At 42.5% G+C, this 16,382-nt stretch overlaps 1 protein-coding gene across 3 annotated transcripts; it reads left to right on the plus strand.

The window, feature by feature from the left end:
• The first annotated feature begins 2,269 nt into the window (after nt 1-2,269).
• Nucleotides 2,270-15,394, plus strand: LOC119032479 (NACHT, LRR and PYD domains-containing protein 12-like). 3 transcript variants are annotated; one of them, XM_037121720.1, is made up of 8 exons: nt 2,270-2,342; nt 5,328-5,466; nt 5,945-6,123; nt 6,705-8,517; nt 9,593-9,766; nt 11,738-11,914; nt 13,310-13,483; nt 14,570-15,394. In XM_037121720.1, the coding sequence occupies exons 1-8, from the start codon at nt 2,285-2,287 to the stop codon at nt 14,574-14,576; spliced, it is 2,721 nt and encodes a 906-aa protein (XP_036977615.1). In that variant the 5' UTR covers nt 2,270-2,284; the 3' UTR covers nt 14,577-15,394. The 3 variants fall into 3 exon arrangements, with proteins under 3 accessions (XP_036977615.1, XP_036977614.1, XP_036977616.1); XM_037121719.1 differs by lacking the exon at nt 2,270-2,342 and adding an exon at nt 3,024-4,944; XM_037121721.1 differs by lacking the exons at nt 2,270-2,342; nt 13,310-13,483 and adding an exon at nt 3,029-4,944 and having other exon boundaries at nt 14,570-15,393.
• The last annotated feature ends 988 nt before the right edge of the window (nt 15,395-16,382 follow it).

Below are 16,382 nucleotides of genomic sequence, written 5' to 3' on the forward strand. Positions count from 1 at the left end.
CAGAAATCAGAATTATTGTTATCAAAATGATGTAGCAGGGCAGGAGTTACGTATGTATGTATGATCCATTTAAACTGTGACAATTTCAATCTTGTGTTCATAGTCTGACTTGTGCCTCCTGACAAACTTTCTTCCAGTCAACTTGAGAGATTTCTGCATCTAAATCGCTCAACCAAGCCAAACTTGTACTGTCCGAGGATTCTTTAGATGCATCTACAATCATTTTACACAGGAAGGATACCTGGAAGTTGATCTAGTACGGCCTTATCAAGACAAGACGGGGGGATTTATGAGAAGATTGTTTAGATGCTGTTAGAATGTAATTCCTAACTTGTTGGTATTTAAAGAAATGTTTTCTCGGGATATTGTAAATTCTTTGCAAATCCTCAAAGCTATGAAGGTTATTGTTGTCATTGTACGTATCCATAACTTTGCTGATCCTTCTCTCTGCCCAGAGTTTAAACCCAGGGTCACCTTTACCTGGTGAGAATCTGTGGTTTCCCCATATTGGTGTGAAACCTGATATATCTGACATTATGTGCAAGTGTGCTTGTACTTTGCACTACACCTTAATAGTGTTCTTGACAAATGGGTTGTTTTTTACACGTTTTTCAAAGAATCCACAAACAAATAAAGATTTAGGGTTATGGAGATGTAGTGGGCTTTTCTATTGTGACCCAGGACACAGAAGCACCGTCCATGAACCAGCACATGGCTGCTCTGATCTGGGCTGCCCAACAGTACCAGAGAAAGTTTGGGATTTGGAGTCCTCTCCTTTCATACGGCAAGTAAAGTTGTGTGAGTCTGAGTCTTGGGCATTTATTATTCCAGATGAAGTTAGTTGTTAAGTCTTTCAGTTTATTGAATAGCTTTAGTGGGGGGTGTAAGGGAATGGATTGGAATAGATATTTTAAAAAATGGGTAATATATTCATTTTAACAATGTTGACACGTCCAATTAAAGATATGGGAAGATCTGACCATCTTTTAAGGGATTCTGATACAGATGTTAAAATAGAATTATAGTTCTCTGGAACTAGGTCCTTTATGTTGGGAGTCATTTTTATTCCCAGATAAAAAGCAACAAGGTGAATTTTTAGTTGTATTCACCACTGGAGGGCAGTCTCTTTCATTCGTCCCAAGTAACAGTATCTTAGACTTTGTGTTATTCACTTTGTGACCAGAAAATCTCTCGAAAGACTCCAATAATGTATTAAGTGTTGATAAGGACTATCCCAGTTTTTTTTAAGAAAAGTACAATATCATCCACATAAAGCCCAATACAGTGTTCATAGTTTCCAACTGTTACTCCAGTAATTAGGGGGTGAGATCTGACTGTCAAAGCTAGAGCTTCAATAGATAATACAAACAGGAGGGGTGATAGTGGGCACCCCTGACATGTTCCCCTGGACAGGCTAAAGGGTTTTCAAGTAATGGTGTTAGTCAGAACCGCTGCACTACAGCTGCTGTATAACAGTTTTATCAATTTAATTACATTTTCTCCAAGATCAAATCTTTGGAGTAATTCAAACAGTTACAGCCACTCCACCCGGTCAAAAGCCTTCTCGGCATCCAGGGGTAGAATGGCCGAGTCCGGTCGCCCCTCTTCAAAATGTAAAATGTTAAGCACTCTTCTCAGATTGTGAAATATCTGCCTGCTTCTGATAAACTTGTTATGATCTACATGTATAAGATCTGGCAGGTATTGTTCTTCAGCTGATGTTTTTAATCAATGTATATCTCACAGAGAGACACACCTGTGGTGGAGGTACTAACTTGATTTATAACTATATTTCTGCTCACCTTACTGGCCGAGGGCTGCTGTCCATCAGGTGTTTCTGTCACAGGTTGGCTGAGCTGTGGTTGGCTGTCAGGGTTGGAGGGGTGGGGCTTCACAGAGGAGACAGAGGAACACCTGGTGTGAGACCACTGAGACAAAACAAAGTCAGTAAGTAGTCCAAGATTCATATACTGCTGAACTTCCTAGACCACTTACATGAATAATATGAAGTACTTAATGAGGCTAATTAACGGTTTGATGTTTTATTTTTCTGACTCTTCATCCTCCTGCAGCTGCTTCTTCATACAGATTACAGATCATTTTAATAAATGCAAACTGTGTGTATGTGTGTCCCAGCTCTCTCTCTCTCTCTCTCTCACACACACACACACACACACACACACACACACACACACACACACACACACAGGTAAACTCAGAGGGGAGGAGCAGCTCAGTGTCACCTGAGAGGCTGAAAGTGAAAGTGTTCAGTCCGTCAGACTCCATGTTGAGAGCAGAACAGACAGAAGAAGACGGAGGAGGAACAGTAAAGTGTGAGGCAGGTGAGTGTTAAAACAAGGTGTTTGTGATGTTACTGTGAGAGTGTGAGTCAGTTTAGTCTCTGTGGACTGTAGAGGAAACACATGTTAGAATAAAGTCAACACTTTGATTCTTCTGTGGACACAAAGTCCTGACAGGCTGAATAATACACATTAAAACTACTGGAACTACGGGTGTAATCTGGGGACACAGGGAACATGTCCCCTGCACTCTGTACTGTCTAAAAACAGATATTAACAGATGTTAGGCGGAAAACCGTTCAAGCTGAAGTCTGTTTCTAGTTTAGACCCGCCCACAAGTTCCTGATTGGCTGTGCTCATTCTTCTGTGATTGGCTGTCCCCGCTGTCACTCTATCTTGCTTGCACACCGGTCTGACAAACCAGCAGAGACCAGCACCAGAACACATGTCAAGTGTGTGCCATTGAATGCAACACTTTGACTCTGATAATGCTGTGTGTAGTTTTGGTTGCAGTGCTTATGAGATATTTTGCAGTTTGGGTGTTTGGTTTTGTGAATTGTGTTAAATATGTTGATAAAACCAGCTGAGTTTCCAAAAATGTCTTTTAGCAAAAAGAAAAAACTGTGAAATTACTGGAACTAAAGACGAGGAGCCCAGAGGTGTGTGTGTGTGTGTGTGTGTGTGTGTGTGTGTGTGTGTGTGTGTATAAGTATATAAGTAAATATAAATAAAATATTAAGTTTAATGACCATCAACCCACCAGTGATTGTTTGTCTGCAGCTCCTGGTTCATACTTTCAGCTTGAATTACAGTTTTTACTCATTGCTTGAACACTATAGACACATGCTTTAACCAAAGTAACATAACTTGAAGCTGTTGTCATGATACCTTAAACAAAGTGTAACCAAACCTTAAACAACAGCACTGCTTTGTGCTTTAGTTGCAGTTCTGAAACACACTTGCTCCTGCACACTACACACTATTTCATCCGTAAGAAACTTGGTTCAAACAATGAAATCTCAGGGCACCACTGGGAAAACATATCTATTCAAAATACAACACACATCGGTTAATTGAAAATACTTAGACACACACCTGAAAATACTTACTTACAAAACTGAACACCTATCAGCCAGCTGCAAAAAGGCCTCAGTTCAGCCATTTTGAGAACTTTGCTGTACAGGAAGTTTGTTGTAGTCTGGGATAATTTTAGTTCCCATCGGGCTGCTCTGGTCCAGAACTGGTTCACCAACTATGATCAATTTGAAGTTGCGTACTTGCTCCCTTACTCCCCATTTCTAAGTCCTGTAGTCATTTTTTTCCCGCTTGGAGATGGCGCGTATACGACCGCCACCTCATGCCCGTATGCCTCTTGTGCAGGCAGTGGAACAGGCCTGCAGAGACACTGAGGTTAAGTCAGTCCAGGGATGGAGGATATTCTCCCCGATGCTTAGTGAGAGAAGACATTGCTTGTGATGTTGATGAGATCCTGTGGTCAGACAGACAGACGGCAGGATCCATAAGCCCACTTGCGCATAAATGTGTTTTTCTGTTTACAGTAGTGTATTTTGTATTATTTTTGTTTTATTATTGCTTCAACAGAATTTACTGTACTGTAAAATACATTACTGTAACGTAATGATTTTGAATTGAGTATTTCATTTTTTGGTTGTTGTGAAAATGTGTCTTCTGTGGAACTGAATCAAAACAGTGAAAACCAAAGACTGCAGTGTTTTATATAAAGTAGACTAGTGTGTTGCTGCTGATCTGAAAGTGTGTTCATATGATGCAAGTGGGTATCATTTTGTCATCAGAGTGACATTTTGACAAAGGATTGTTAGGTTTTGATAGCAGAGTTTCAATTTGACGTAGATGTGAAAGGTTTATTTCCCAGTGTTGAGTCTTATTTGCTTGTGTGTAGAGTTTTGACACGATGAGCCAAGTTTTGCAAAACGTGTTCAAGCAACGTGCAAAAACTGGATACGAGGACATTTCCTGTGATGTGGATGAGCTGATGTGGCCAAATGCCAACAGGAGACAGGATCCACAGCCTGAATGTCTTCCAGTCATTCCCTTACAACACTATGTTTTGTAGAACATTCTAGTTGCGCCACGTCTTTGTGTTTTTTGTTTTTACTTTTGCAAAATCCTGAAAAATCCAAAGGACTGAATAGAGCTGTTTTACATAAAGCACATCTGTGTGTTGTTGCTGCTATGAAAGTTATTCAGAGGTGCACGTGTTTAACATTTTGATGCTAAAGACAGTTTTGAAATGGGATTGTTAGGTTTTGTTTCAAGAGTTTCATTTTGTCGTATAAGTTAGGAGTTTATCTCCATGTGCTGTGTCTTACTCGACCTGTGTGTTAAGTTATGACACAGTGAGCCAAAGTCTGCAACATGTGTGGAAGAATTCAGCAAAAACTGTAAATGCAAAGTGTGTGTATGAGTGTGTGTCTCTCTCTCTCGAACACACACACACACACACACACACACACACACAGGTAAACTCAGGTAAACTCAGAGGGGAGGAGCAGCTCAGTGTCACCTGAGAGGCTGAAAGTGAAAGTGTTCAGTCCGTCAGACTCCATGTTGAGAGCAGAACAGACAGAAGAAGACGGAGGAGGAACAGTAAAGTGTGAGGCAGGTGAGTGTTAAAACAAGGTGTTTGTGATGTTACTGTGAGAGTGTGAGTCAGTTTAGTCTCTGTGGACTGTAGAGGAAACACATGTTAGAATAAAGTCAACACTTTGATTCTTCTGTGGACACAAAGTCCTGACAGGCTGAATAATACACATTAAAACTACTGGAACTAAAGACCAGGAGCCCAGAGGGGTGTGTGTGTGTGTGTGTGTGTGTGTGTGTGTGTGTGTGTGTGTGTGTGTGTGTGTGTGTGTGTGTGTGTGTGTGTGTGTGTATGGGAGACAGATTGTGTGTTACTTCCTCTTCTCTCTTCCTGCGTCGCTCTTGAACAAACCTGTTTTCCTGATTCTTGTGTTCTGAGCTTACAGTTTATGTTTCACCTCTCAGACCTGAAGATGAGTGTTTGTGTGGAGGAAGAGTTGGACCGAGCAGAACCTGCAGGATCCATCTGTCCGTCAGTGAAGAGTGACCGGTCCAAAGGTGAAGTTCCAGACTTCAGTTCTGAACCTGGACCATCAGACACAAAGTAAGAGCACTGAGACGACTCATTCAGTGTTTGCTGGTAATGTGTTGCTGTAGAGTAACATCAGGCTCCAGGACTGAAGAAACACTAACATAAAGTCTTTGAAAGCCTCCTGAACACTAACATGTCTGAACTCAGTCAGATCCTGGAGGACACTAACAAATCTCAGCAGGATGAAATAGATGGTGGAACCATGACGTATGTTTGTAGGCTAACCCTGAAGTTAGCATCGCTCTGGCTCCCTCCACAAACAGCCTGGCAGATTTTTGACTTGGATTTTGGATTATTGCAGAAAACAAACTCAAGTTTCTGATACTGACACGTTTTGTTCTGAGAGATAATCTTCACACATCATTTTCATGACACACTAAATGCTGAATTCAAGATGAAAAGTATCCACACTTTGACTTTTCTCTGTGAGCGTCTGAGCTTCTCAACAGTGTCGACCAAATCTGGATGTTCTAATGAAATGTGTTCACAGAAAGAGGAAGAGGACTCACGTCTCTGTGAAGAAGCAGCCCACCTGCTGTATTTGCTGTCAGGACGTCCTGAAGGATCTGGTCTCTACCAGCTGTGGACACTGGTTCTGCAGACGCTGCATCACCTCATACTGGGACCAGTCTGCTTCACCAGGAGACTCCTCCTGTCCCCAGTGTGGAGGTAAGACCCAGAACAACAGCTGGACTGTGGACAGACAGTCAGAGACAAACTGAACCAAGTCACACTGAACATCTCAACATGTTAAAGACACATTATGGAGAAATTCTCATGTTGTATGATTTGGCGCCCCCACAGTTTCTGAGTGCAACACCACTGTGGTAAAAACAATCCCAGGTGTGTAACAGTTTGTCAGACACAACTCATGACATCATCACAGTGTGACGTGTTGAAGTGAACACGTATGTGAGGCTGTGATCCTACAAGTGTCAGAGACACCGTTCACCTGTTACAACACACCTGACCATCAGCACGACTCTGAAGCTGCTGCTTTAACCTCAGAAAGTTACATCATGTTGCTTTAAACATCTCAGCTTCTACATGTCATTACATTTATTTAGAGACTTCAGAGGCATTCAGACCAAACACCAGGACAAATTACTAGACTGTCTAGATTACACACAAAGTCAATGAAAGGACCTGAAGAGACTCAAACTTTATATATTCTGATACTGATGGATTGTTATTGATCATGAAAATAATCCCAGATTGTCAAATTCTCTCAAATATTTTTCTTTTTTCAGTGAATGTTGGTCTGCAGGAGGTTTTAGATGAACATAAGATCAGTCTGAGGAGGAGATGTGAACATGTGACTGAAGGAAGTGATGGAACAGGAAGTGATGGAACAGGAAGTGGAACCCTCCTCAGCAGGATCTACACTGAGCTCTACATCACAGAGGGACAGAGTGAAGAGGTTAATACCCAACATGAGGTTTGGCAGCTTGAGACAGCTTCCAAGAAGAAGACCTTCAGTGAAACTCCAATCAGGTGCTGCGACATCTTTAAAGCCTCACCTGACCAACAGAGACGCATCAGAGTGGTTCTGACCAACGGCGTCGCTGGAGTTGGAAAAACCTTCTCGGTGCAGAAGTTCACTCTGGACTGGGCAGAGGGCTCCGAAAACCAAGATGTCAGTCTGCTGGTTCTGCTGTCGTTCAGGGAGCTGAACCTGATCAGAGATGAGCAGTACAGTCTTCTCAGGCTGCTCCATGTTTTCCATCCAACATTACAGAAGGTGACAGCAGAGAAGCTCGCTGTCTGTAAACTTCTCTTCATCTTTGACGGCCTGGATGAAAGCAGACTTTCACTGGATTTCAACAACCATGAGGTCGTGTCTGATGTCACACAGGAGTCATCAGTCAGCGTGCTGCTGACAAACCTCATCCAGGGGAAGCTGCTTCCCTCGGCTCTCGTCTGGATCACTTCCAGACCTGCAGCGGCCAATCAGATCCCTCCTTCATGTGTCGACAGGGTAACAGAAGTACGAGGCTTCACTGACGTCCAGAAGGAGGAGTACTTCAGGAGGAGGTTCAGTGATGAAGATCTGTCCAGCAGAATCATCTCACACATCAAGACCTCCAGGAGCCTCCACATCATGTGTCTGATCCCAGTCTTCTGCTGGATCACTGCTACAGTTCTGGACCACATGTTGACTACAGACAAGAGAGGAGAGCTGCCCAAGACCCTGACTGACATGTACTCACACTTCCTGCTGGTTCAGACAAAGAGGAAGAAGCAGAAGTACGATGAGAGACGTGAGACGAGTCCACAGGAGCTGACGGAGGCTGACAGGGAAGTTCTTCTGAAGCTGGGGAGGCTGGCGTTTGAACATCTGGAGACAGGAAACATCATGTTCTACCAAGAAGACCTGGAGCGCTGTGGTCTTAATGTCACAGAGGCCTCGGTGTACTCAGGAGTTTGTACAGAGATCTTCAGAAGAGAGAGTGTGATCTTCCAGAAAACAGTCTACTGCTTTGTTCATCTGAGCGTTCAGGAGTTTCTGGCTGCAGTCTACATCTTCCACTGTTACACCAACAGGAACACAAAGGTGGTGGAGGACTTCCTGAGTGGTTGGAGGTATTACAGTTACTCATCCCTTGATGACTTCTTGAGGAGCGCCATGGAGAAATCCCTGTGCAGTAAAAATGGCCACCTGGACCTGTTTGTCCGCTTCCTTCATGGCCTCTCTCTGACGTCCAACCAGAGACTCTTAGCAGGCCTGCTGGGTCAGACAGACAACAGTCCAATAATCATCCAGAGAGCCATCAAGAACCTGAAGAAGATGAACAGTTATACGATCTCTCCTGACAGAAGCATCAACATCTTCCACTGTCTGATGGAGATGAACGACCACTCAGTCCATCAGGAGATCCAAGAGTTCCTGAAGTCAGAGAACAGATCAGAGAAGGAACTCTCTGAGATCGACTGCTCAGCTCTGGCCTACATGTTGCAGATGTCAGAGGAGGTTCTGGATGAGTTGAACCTGGAGAAGTACAGAACATCAGACCAGGGACGACTGAGACTGATTCCAGCTGTGAGGAACTGTAGAAAGGCTGTGTAAGTCCAGATGTGTTAAACATGATGAAGTGAGGTAAAGCTGAAGCCTTCAGTATTAAAGATCAACACTTTACACACATGAATAATATAAAAGCTCAACACTAAACACGTTTACCAGAACAAGTATTAAACCTGCTGATTGAATAAATGATCATCAACAAGCTCAGAGTAGAAATGACATGAAGTCGTCTTGTTTCCAAAACATTCAACTCAATTATTACCCAGAAAATGATAATAACACAATGTTTAGTTGTAATTCTTGTGTTTGTGCAGTGGGAGGCATTAAATGAATGAAACAGGAGATGAAAAGCAGATGGAGCGACAGAATAAAATGCATCAAAGATTGAGAAAATACACACAAACACATAAGTGAGGTAAATACATACGAGTGCAGTTCCAACCTGCAGTGACTTCACAGTTCACTGATCATCATGTGAACATGAAGCTGAACCAATATAAATCACAGCAGCCTGTAAACTAACATCTGACACGTTTACATCTCACTTATTTCAACACTTTTGTCCTAAACTGTCATTTCTGCTTCATTATTTCCCTCAAGGACACTTCAACATGTATTTCTGTTTATTTATATGACACTTTAAAAGCACTCACATCAGTTTGTTGGACACAAATAAAACAGCACAACAATGAAAGAGTCACAAGAAAAGTATTACAGGGACAATTACAAATATAAATAGAAAGACAGCAGAATGAAGAAGACGGACAAACACAAATATGTCAAACCAAAATAAAACAGAGATGAAATCATCAGAATCAGCCGTTAAAAGCCGTTTTATACAGGTGTGTTTTGAGGGGGATTTAAAATGGGCCACTGATTCAGCCCAGCTGATCTCCTCAGGCAGGTCAAAGTCTGGAGGCTCATGTGGAGCCGAGGAGCTCAAGTTTCAAACTACCAACCTTGTGATCGGTGACTGAGCAGCTCAGGCTGAACAGCTGACCAGCTGAGCTACAGCTGCTCATGTTCATGTGCTTTATGATGCAAAATGTAAAGAGTCTGTTTTCATAGTAAAGAATCAGATTTTATCTGATTTAAATGTTTTATCTGTATTCACAGACTGGCTGGGTGTGAACTCTCACAGACTCACTGTGAAGTCGTCGCCTCAGCTCTGAAGTCCAACCCCTCACATCTGACACATCTGGACCTGAGCTACAACAACCTGAATGATTCAAGAGTGAAGCTGCTGTGTTCTGGACTGGAGAGTCCAAACTGTCGACTGGAGACTCTGAAGTCAGTTCATGGGTTTTTTCTCTGTTTATTAGATTTAAATCTAGAACAGAAGTTTTAAATTTCCTTTGGTTCACACACACAGACACACACACACACACACACACACAGCTCAGTCTGATCAGTGATGAAGATGATGGAGGATGAAGCTCTCAGTCAGTCAGCTGTGTGTTGATGGAGATGACAGTGGTGATGAAGATCTGTGCTTTGATTACAGCTTTCTATGTGTGTGAGACGGAGCTGCTCTTTGTGTTGAAGGTGAATCGATAGTGTAGAACTTTTCTGTTTGCTGGTTGAAGTCTGTCGTGTGATTAAAATGACGTCCCAGGTTGCTTAGAGTCCATACATCCAACAACAATTCCCACAATTCCTCGGGAACAATTCATAATTCCTCTGCAGTTTCCTTCAGGTCATTTCCTCAGCCAGTAGGAATGAGATGGATCGCTGCTGGAACTGTGAAATAATTCTTTAGAGTAACTGTGGTCAGTTGTGCACCAGAGGCAGGTTCAGAGTTCACCTGGCTCTTATGCTCACTGTGCCTGCAGCGAACAGAAGCAGGATGTTGGATTCACTTCTGTTTGCAAATCCACTCAACTGGTTTTCTTTTAAAGCTGTTGGCTCAGATATTTGTAGAAAGAAGCTCAGCGGTACGACGTGTTGTCTGAACACATCTGCAGCTCAAAGTGTTCACAGCTGTTCCAAACAGCCAAAGGTGGAGTGAAGAGCTGCTGGAGACACAACAATGGTTTAAATATGGAGAAGACGTGTCACATGTTCAGACAGTCTCTGCTGAAGACGTTCATAGAGTTTCACTCAGCTGTTCATATGAACAGTGACAGAAATAGTTGTGTCACAAAAGAACAAAGAGCTGAGAGAGAAGTTCAAACCCCGCCTCCTTTCTCACCTGCACTCAGGTGACCAGTCACACAGTGAGGTGTGTGTTAATGTTGGATTGTTGGTTTTAAAGTGACAGACACTGCTGGACACAGACCGTCCTGATGTGACATCAGAAAGGTGTGGCCCCACTCACATTTAAATCTGTCAATACAAAGTGTTGAATCTTTGAAAAAGGAGCTTTGATGATGTTAAAGTCACGCTGGACAAAAGACAGATGATGTAATTTAATGTCCTCTCTGATTGGCACGTGTTGACTGTCTGAAACTCTGAAGACAAACTTTAGAACATGAAGATATTAAACTGCTGATGTCAGTTATAAATGTCACAACATTATTTCACACATGTTGTTTTCACATATTTAAATCACATTTAATATGTATTTTAAACCTTTTCTCACACTTTCACGACATTATTCAAACTTTGTGAATCTTAGTGTTCATGTCATCAGGTCTGAAGGGGATCTGACCTCATAGATTTGATGCTGATTGACTCTGAGCATCTTGTTCAGCTTCATATTTAAAACAGATCTAATATAACATTAAACATTCATCACTGGTTGATTCTCTCTGAACCTCTTAATCATTTGATTCCTTCGTGCTTCTGTGAATAAAAACAGAAACCAGTGTTTTCTTCTCTGTCAGATGATAACAATCATGTTTGTTCAGAAACTTTATGATGACATGTGACGTTTATACTGACTGAAATATTTAAACTCAGGATGAATTTGATCTGAAACAGTAGAATCAAATCTTCAGTCAGTTTCTGTTGGTTTCTGTTTGGCTGCACAACATGAGTTTGTATAGATGGAGCCTCTGGTGGAGCTGCAGAGTTTAAGAGGTGGAGTCACGACGTCTTTATTGAAGCAGCAGCACGTCGTCATTAATATTAATGAGAGCTCTGTTTCACTTTGTGTATCTGACAGTTTTGGACCTGCAGCCTGTTGGTTCAGGTGTTTGGAGCTTCATTTTCTGAACTTGTTCTGAACAGAGCTCTCAGCTCTGAACAGAAGTTTAAACACTGAATGATTTCAAGCAGGAACATTGTCTTTTAAACTCACTTATTTTTTTCTTTATTCAGATTGAGGTGGTGCAGGTTGTCAGAGATCAGCTGTGATTCTCTGGCCTCAGCTCTGAAGTCCAACTACACCCATCTGATATATCTGGACCTGAGTAACAACTACAACCTGAAGGATCCAGCAGTGAAGCTGCTGTGTGATTTTCTGCAGAGTCCAAACTGTCAACTGGAGACTCTGAGGTGAGTTCACTGACTCTCTGTTACTGTTGGACATCTTAAATGTTCAATGAACATTTCAAGCTAATTTATGTTCAAATATAAATTTGTAAATGTCCTTCATGTTTTCATGTTCATATTTTTTTGTTATTTATTTAATTTAGTGTGCAGTCACAAAGAAAATGTAAATTAATTCATATCTTTTGGAAACCAAAGATCCTGTGAACTCATGTTCGATTTAAAATCATCAACTTCACTTCACTGTCTGAAGTGTGTTGAAGAAAGAAAGTCTCAGTTTGTCATAAAACTAATAAAATATAAGTCTGTGAAAATTATGTGATTATAAAGACGACACAGCCAACAGTCGTTCAGTGACAAAGTAGTTCACTGAGCAGTTTAACACAAAACTACATGAGATTTTACTTTATTTACTACAAACAGACACTTTCTAGACTGAAATCAGGTCCCATGAGGTCGACCTGAAGGGGCGGGACTTCCCCTCCCTATAGAGAGGTGTAGTCTGTAGTCCTAAAACCAGAAATCTGTTAGCATGTTAGCATGTTAGCACATCCTGTTCCCTCGTCTCAAAGTCTGTGAGTGTGTTGAATGTATTTTCAGTGAAATGTGTGTAATAAGGTGTGTGGTTACCACAGGCTGAACATATTTACATGTTTTATTCTCCAACATAAAATCATCATTAAATGTCCCATAGTTTAATTCTGAAGCTCTTCATGTGTTAAAAACAGTTAGCGGTTGCTAACAAGTGTCTGAATGAGACTACAGAGGTTGTCGGGGACATTAAATGTCCTCACAGCGAACACAGAGACTCATCTACTCACTAGTCTGTCTTTACAGGCCACTTTAGTTAAACACTGTTCTAACTGGTGGGAATTAAACAGTTCTGGATTCAAATATCAATGTATGGTAGAGAAGATGTCAGGATGTGAGAGGAGGGGAGATTCCCCTTCACCTGAGGTGTGGGGAGGTCTCAGGGATAGAACAGGTGAGGAGTTCATATGAGGATGATAACAGAAGGCACCTATAATGACACTTATTGTCCAGTCAAACATCAGAGGGTCACTGCCTTGGGGAAGGCATGAGTAACACCTGTCATAAAGTATGTAACCACTGTTCTGCTGTATACAAGTCAAGACAATGTGGAAGACTGCAGAGAACACTGTGGCTCTTCTCTCCATGCTGCATGTATTAAAGACAAACTGTCTCCTGTGTTTATCTGATCGGCTCTTCTGATTGGCCCTTTTACAGACCACCCATCAAACTATTCAGAACCAATATCGTCTGATAACAATCAGAGCACCTTAATTAGGACACAGTGATGTTGAGCTGCACATTTAAACCTGAACACATCTGATTGGATTATAAACTGATTTTTTTCTTCATCATTTATTCTTTATTCAGATTGGAGAGCTGCAGTTTGTCAAATATCAGCTGTGATTCTCTGGCCTCAGCTCTGATGTCCAACCCCTCCCATCTGAGAGAGCTGGACCTGAGAGACAACAACCTGCAGGATTCAGGAGTAAAGCTGCTGTCTGATCAGAAGGACAGTCCACACTGCAGACTGGAGACTCTGAGGTCAGTAGAGGGTTGGAGTCAGTCCACGCTGGTTTCAGCAGTATTGTTCTGAACACAGTCAGTATCAAGTGAAGCTGTGAGAGGAGAACGGCGACAGGCTTCATGATTGGACAGAAAGACAGAGAGAGAACAGTCAGCCAATCAGACGAGCCAGAAGCTTGTTGTGATCTGGTGTTGAGTTGATGTGAAGACGACTGTTGTTGTTGTGTTCGTGTCTACAGGAAGTAAATCTGGATTACAGCTGACAGCATCACAGGATGTGTAGAGACAGTCGTCCTCATTCATCACATGTGATCTCTCTAAAACACTAAAGAACTGATCAGCTGATCTGTGTCACAGCTCTCAGGTCTACGGTGGCCCTGAGGGTCAAAACACAACAACATTTCACAACAACATCAAACTGTCCACAGGGACTCGGGTTCTGTCCAATTACAAACAAGAACGCTGTCCCACCTTTTCTGTAATGGTGTGGTGTTGATGTGTTTTGACCTTCAGGGCCACCGTACAGATCAGTCTGACTGAAGCCTGCAAATCACTGCTCAGGTTTCAGAGAAGCATCATTACATTTAGTAACCATGTGGTGTTTGTACAGAGCAGAAGCTGTGCTGAAGTCCAGTAACCACAGCTGATGTTTGACTGTCAGTCTGTGTATGAACATGTAGGAGCTTTAACATCATATATTCATCTGTCCATCTGTCTTTTGTTTGCTCCACATGTTTTACAACAGACTCCATATTGACATGTTTGAGGTGAAGCAGATGAAATATTCAGGTGTGACTGAGACTCTGGTTTTTAACAGCTGTCAATCATCATTAAAGTGTCTCTGCAGCGATGATGCGTTCAGGGATTCTCTGCAGTTTATTTCACTGTGTACTTGAGTGAAACCTGCAGAGTAAACCTGTGAGCTTCACTCCAACACGTTAACATGAAGCTGAAAGGAAGCTGGCTACGCTACACAGCCGCTCCACTTGTGGTCTGAACAGGACTGAAGTCCTGCTGGTCTTTATATCACTGACTGACAGCTGATGGAGGGAGTCTCTGGAAACACTCATGGATCACTTCTGCTCTCTCTCATTCTCTCAACAGCTGGTAGTGATGAAAGGTGGAGGTGTTGAGAGGATCAGCTGTGTCCTGATGATCCAGACAGGTTGAAGCAGCACCATCAGCTGGTGGGTGGAGAGGCTGTGACTGGGCCGTGTTACTGGGAGGTGGAGTGGAGAGGAGAGCTTCATCCAGCAGTGACTGATGGACCAATCACAACAAGTGGAGCTGACTGTCAGTGCTGCAGTCTGAACTGCTCTGAGATCAGCTCCACTGTCACCCAGTCCACTATCCAGCTCCATGTGTTGGGGCCACTAACTGCCCTCCCTACTGCCCCCTGGATTTAACTACAACACAAACAAATCCATCCAGTCCAAACACACATTTAGAACTAGAACATGTTCATACTTTAACTATATTTGTAATCAACTATTTTCCTACATTAAGTTACAGCTCAGTATCTGTGTCACTTGTGCAGCCTGACGTTGAACTTGAGGGGAACGTTTTAGACATGACACCAGTTTGATCATCATATTTCCTGCAGCATCAGTGAGCTCCAGTTTAAGGTGCGACCCTGCTGGTTTACACATCACGTGATCAACACACACATGAAGTCGACCTGTGGAGCTTTTTTCCTCTGAGCTCAGTGTTGAAGCCGTTCTTATCACCAGCGTTCATGTTCTGGAGCTGCTTTCTGCCAGCAGATGTCACCGTTTCCATTGTGTCGCCTCACTGAGGTTTAACTGAACCATGATGTGAAGGATTTCTCTCTGACTGCATTTGCTATCAAATTAAATGGAATCACTAATGAGTTCAACTTGATTTAAAGATGTAATATGTAACATTTCTGCATTAAAATGTCTAAAAACAACTCGACCTTTGTTCTGTATGTTGTTGAGTTGTGTTCTTACATCACAACAATGTTCAAACCAGAGAAATCCACAAGTTTACTCCAGGTGATGGTGTGTTTTTAAGACACGTGAGCGCTTTATAATTAAACTGTGGGACATTTACTGATGTATTTTATGTGGTAGAACAGAACATGTAGAACATGTTGTTTGAGCTCTGAGCAGACACCTGACCTGTCCTCTGTCACTGATGCTCTGTGGATGGATGGATCACCTGCTGCAGAGCCTTCCTGTCCTGGGCCGAGCACCAACCAGACAACATGTCGGCCCACAAAACTTGATGACAGGAAATCAGGATTCAGTTCAGGAAACCATCGTCCAGCTGGTCCTCAGCAGCCTGTTCCTCTGCCCACACTTTCAGCTCCTGGCTGCTCTCGTCCTGGAGAAACCAACAGTGACCATCAGCACTCTGCAGATATATCAGCCATGTTTGATCCTCCTCGTAAAGTCCAGGTGAAAGATACTCACTCTTTCCCTTTGGGCTCCTGTGGCAGCTCGTCTCCATTGTTTGGCTTTGGGAGGTTTTGAGTGTATTTGTGGAAGTTATTTGTGTGTTTGGGTAGGGGGGGGAGATTTTGTGTAGTTCTGGAAGTTTTGTGGACGTTTCTTGTGTATGTGAGGAGGTTTTGTGTATTTGGCAGAACACTAACAACTGGATCGCTGTTACTGACCTTTTCTGTCCAGAACTCTACGGTGCTGAACTGGTTGTCGTAGCTTACTGGGCTCAAGATTGTTTAGTTAACACTGTTAGCCTGAAAAACTTTATATCATGAAAAGCAAAGCAAAAACTTGGAATGGAACATTTTAATATGAAGCTGAAACAAAAATTCTCACCAGACTCCCTTAAGAAACGCTCGTTTTCTAGTGTCACCTCATCAGGAGAAACTGTCTGAACTGTGTGAAATGCTGTATACAACATATTCTTAACTGTTTGGACCTACTTGTTAATT

The sequence above is a fragment of the Acanthopagrus latus genome, chromosome 14 (genome assembly GCF_904848185.1).
Source record: "Acanthopagrus latus isolate v.2019 chromosome 14, fAcaLat1.1, whole genome shotgun sequence".
NCBI classification, from domain to species: domain Eukaryota; kingdom Metazoa; phylum Chordata; class Actinopteri; order Spariformes; family Sparidae; genus Acanthopagrus; species Acanthopagrus latus.

Excerpts from the sequence above, each read along its gene's own strand:
- LOC119032479 (XM_037121720.1), top strand. The coding sequence starts at position 2,285 with ATGTTGAGAGCAGAACAGACAGAAGAAGACGGAGGAGGAACAGTAAAG. Across the intron at positions 5,467-5,944 it reads CCTGGACCATCAGACACAAA|AAAGAGGAAGAGGACTCACG; the intron begins GTAAGAGCACTG and ends ATGTGTTCACAG. Across the intron at positions 8,518-9,592 it reads AGGAACTGTAGAAAGGCTGT|ACTGGCTGGGTGTGAACTCT; the intron begins GTAAGTCCAGAT and ends CTGTATTCACAG.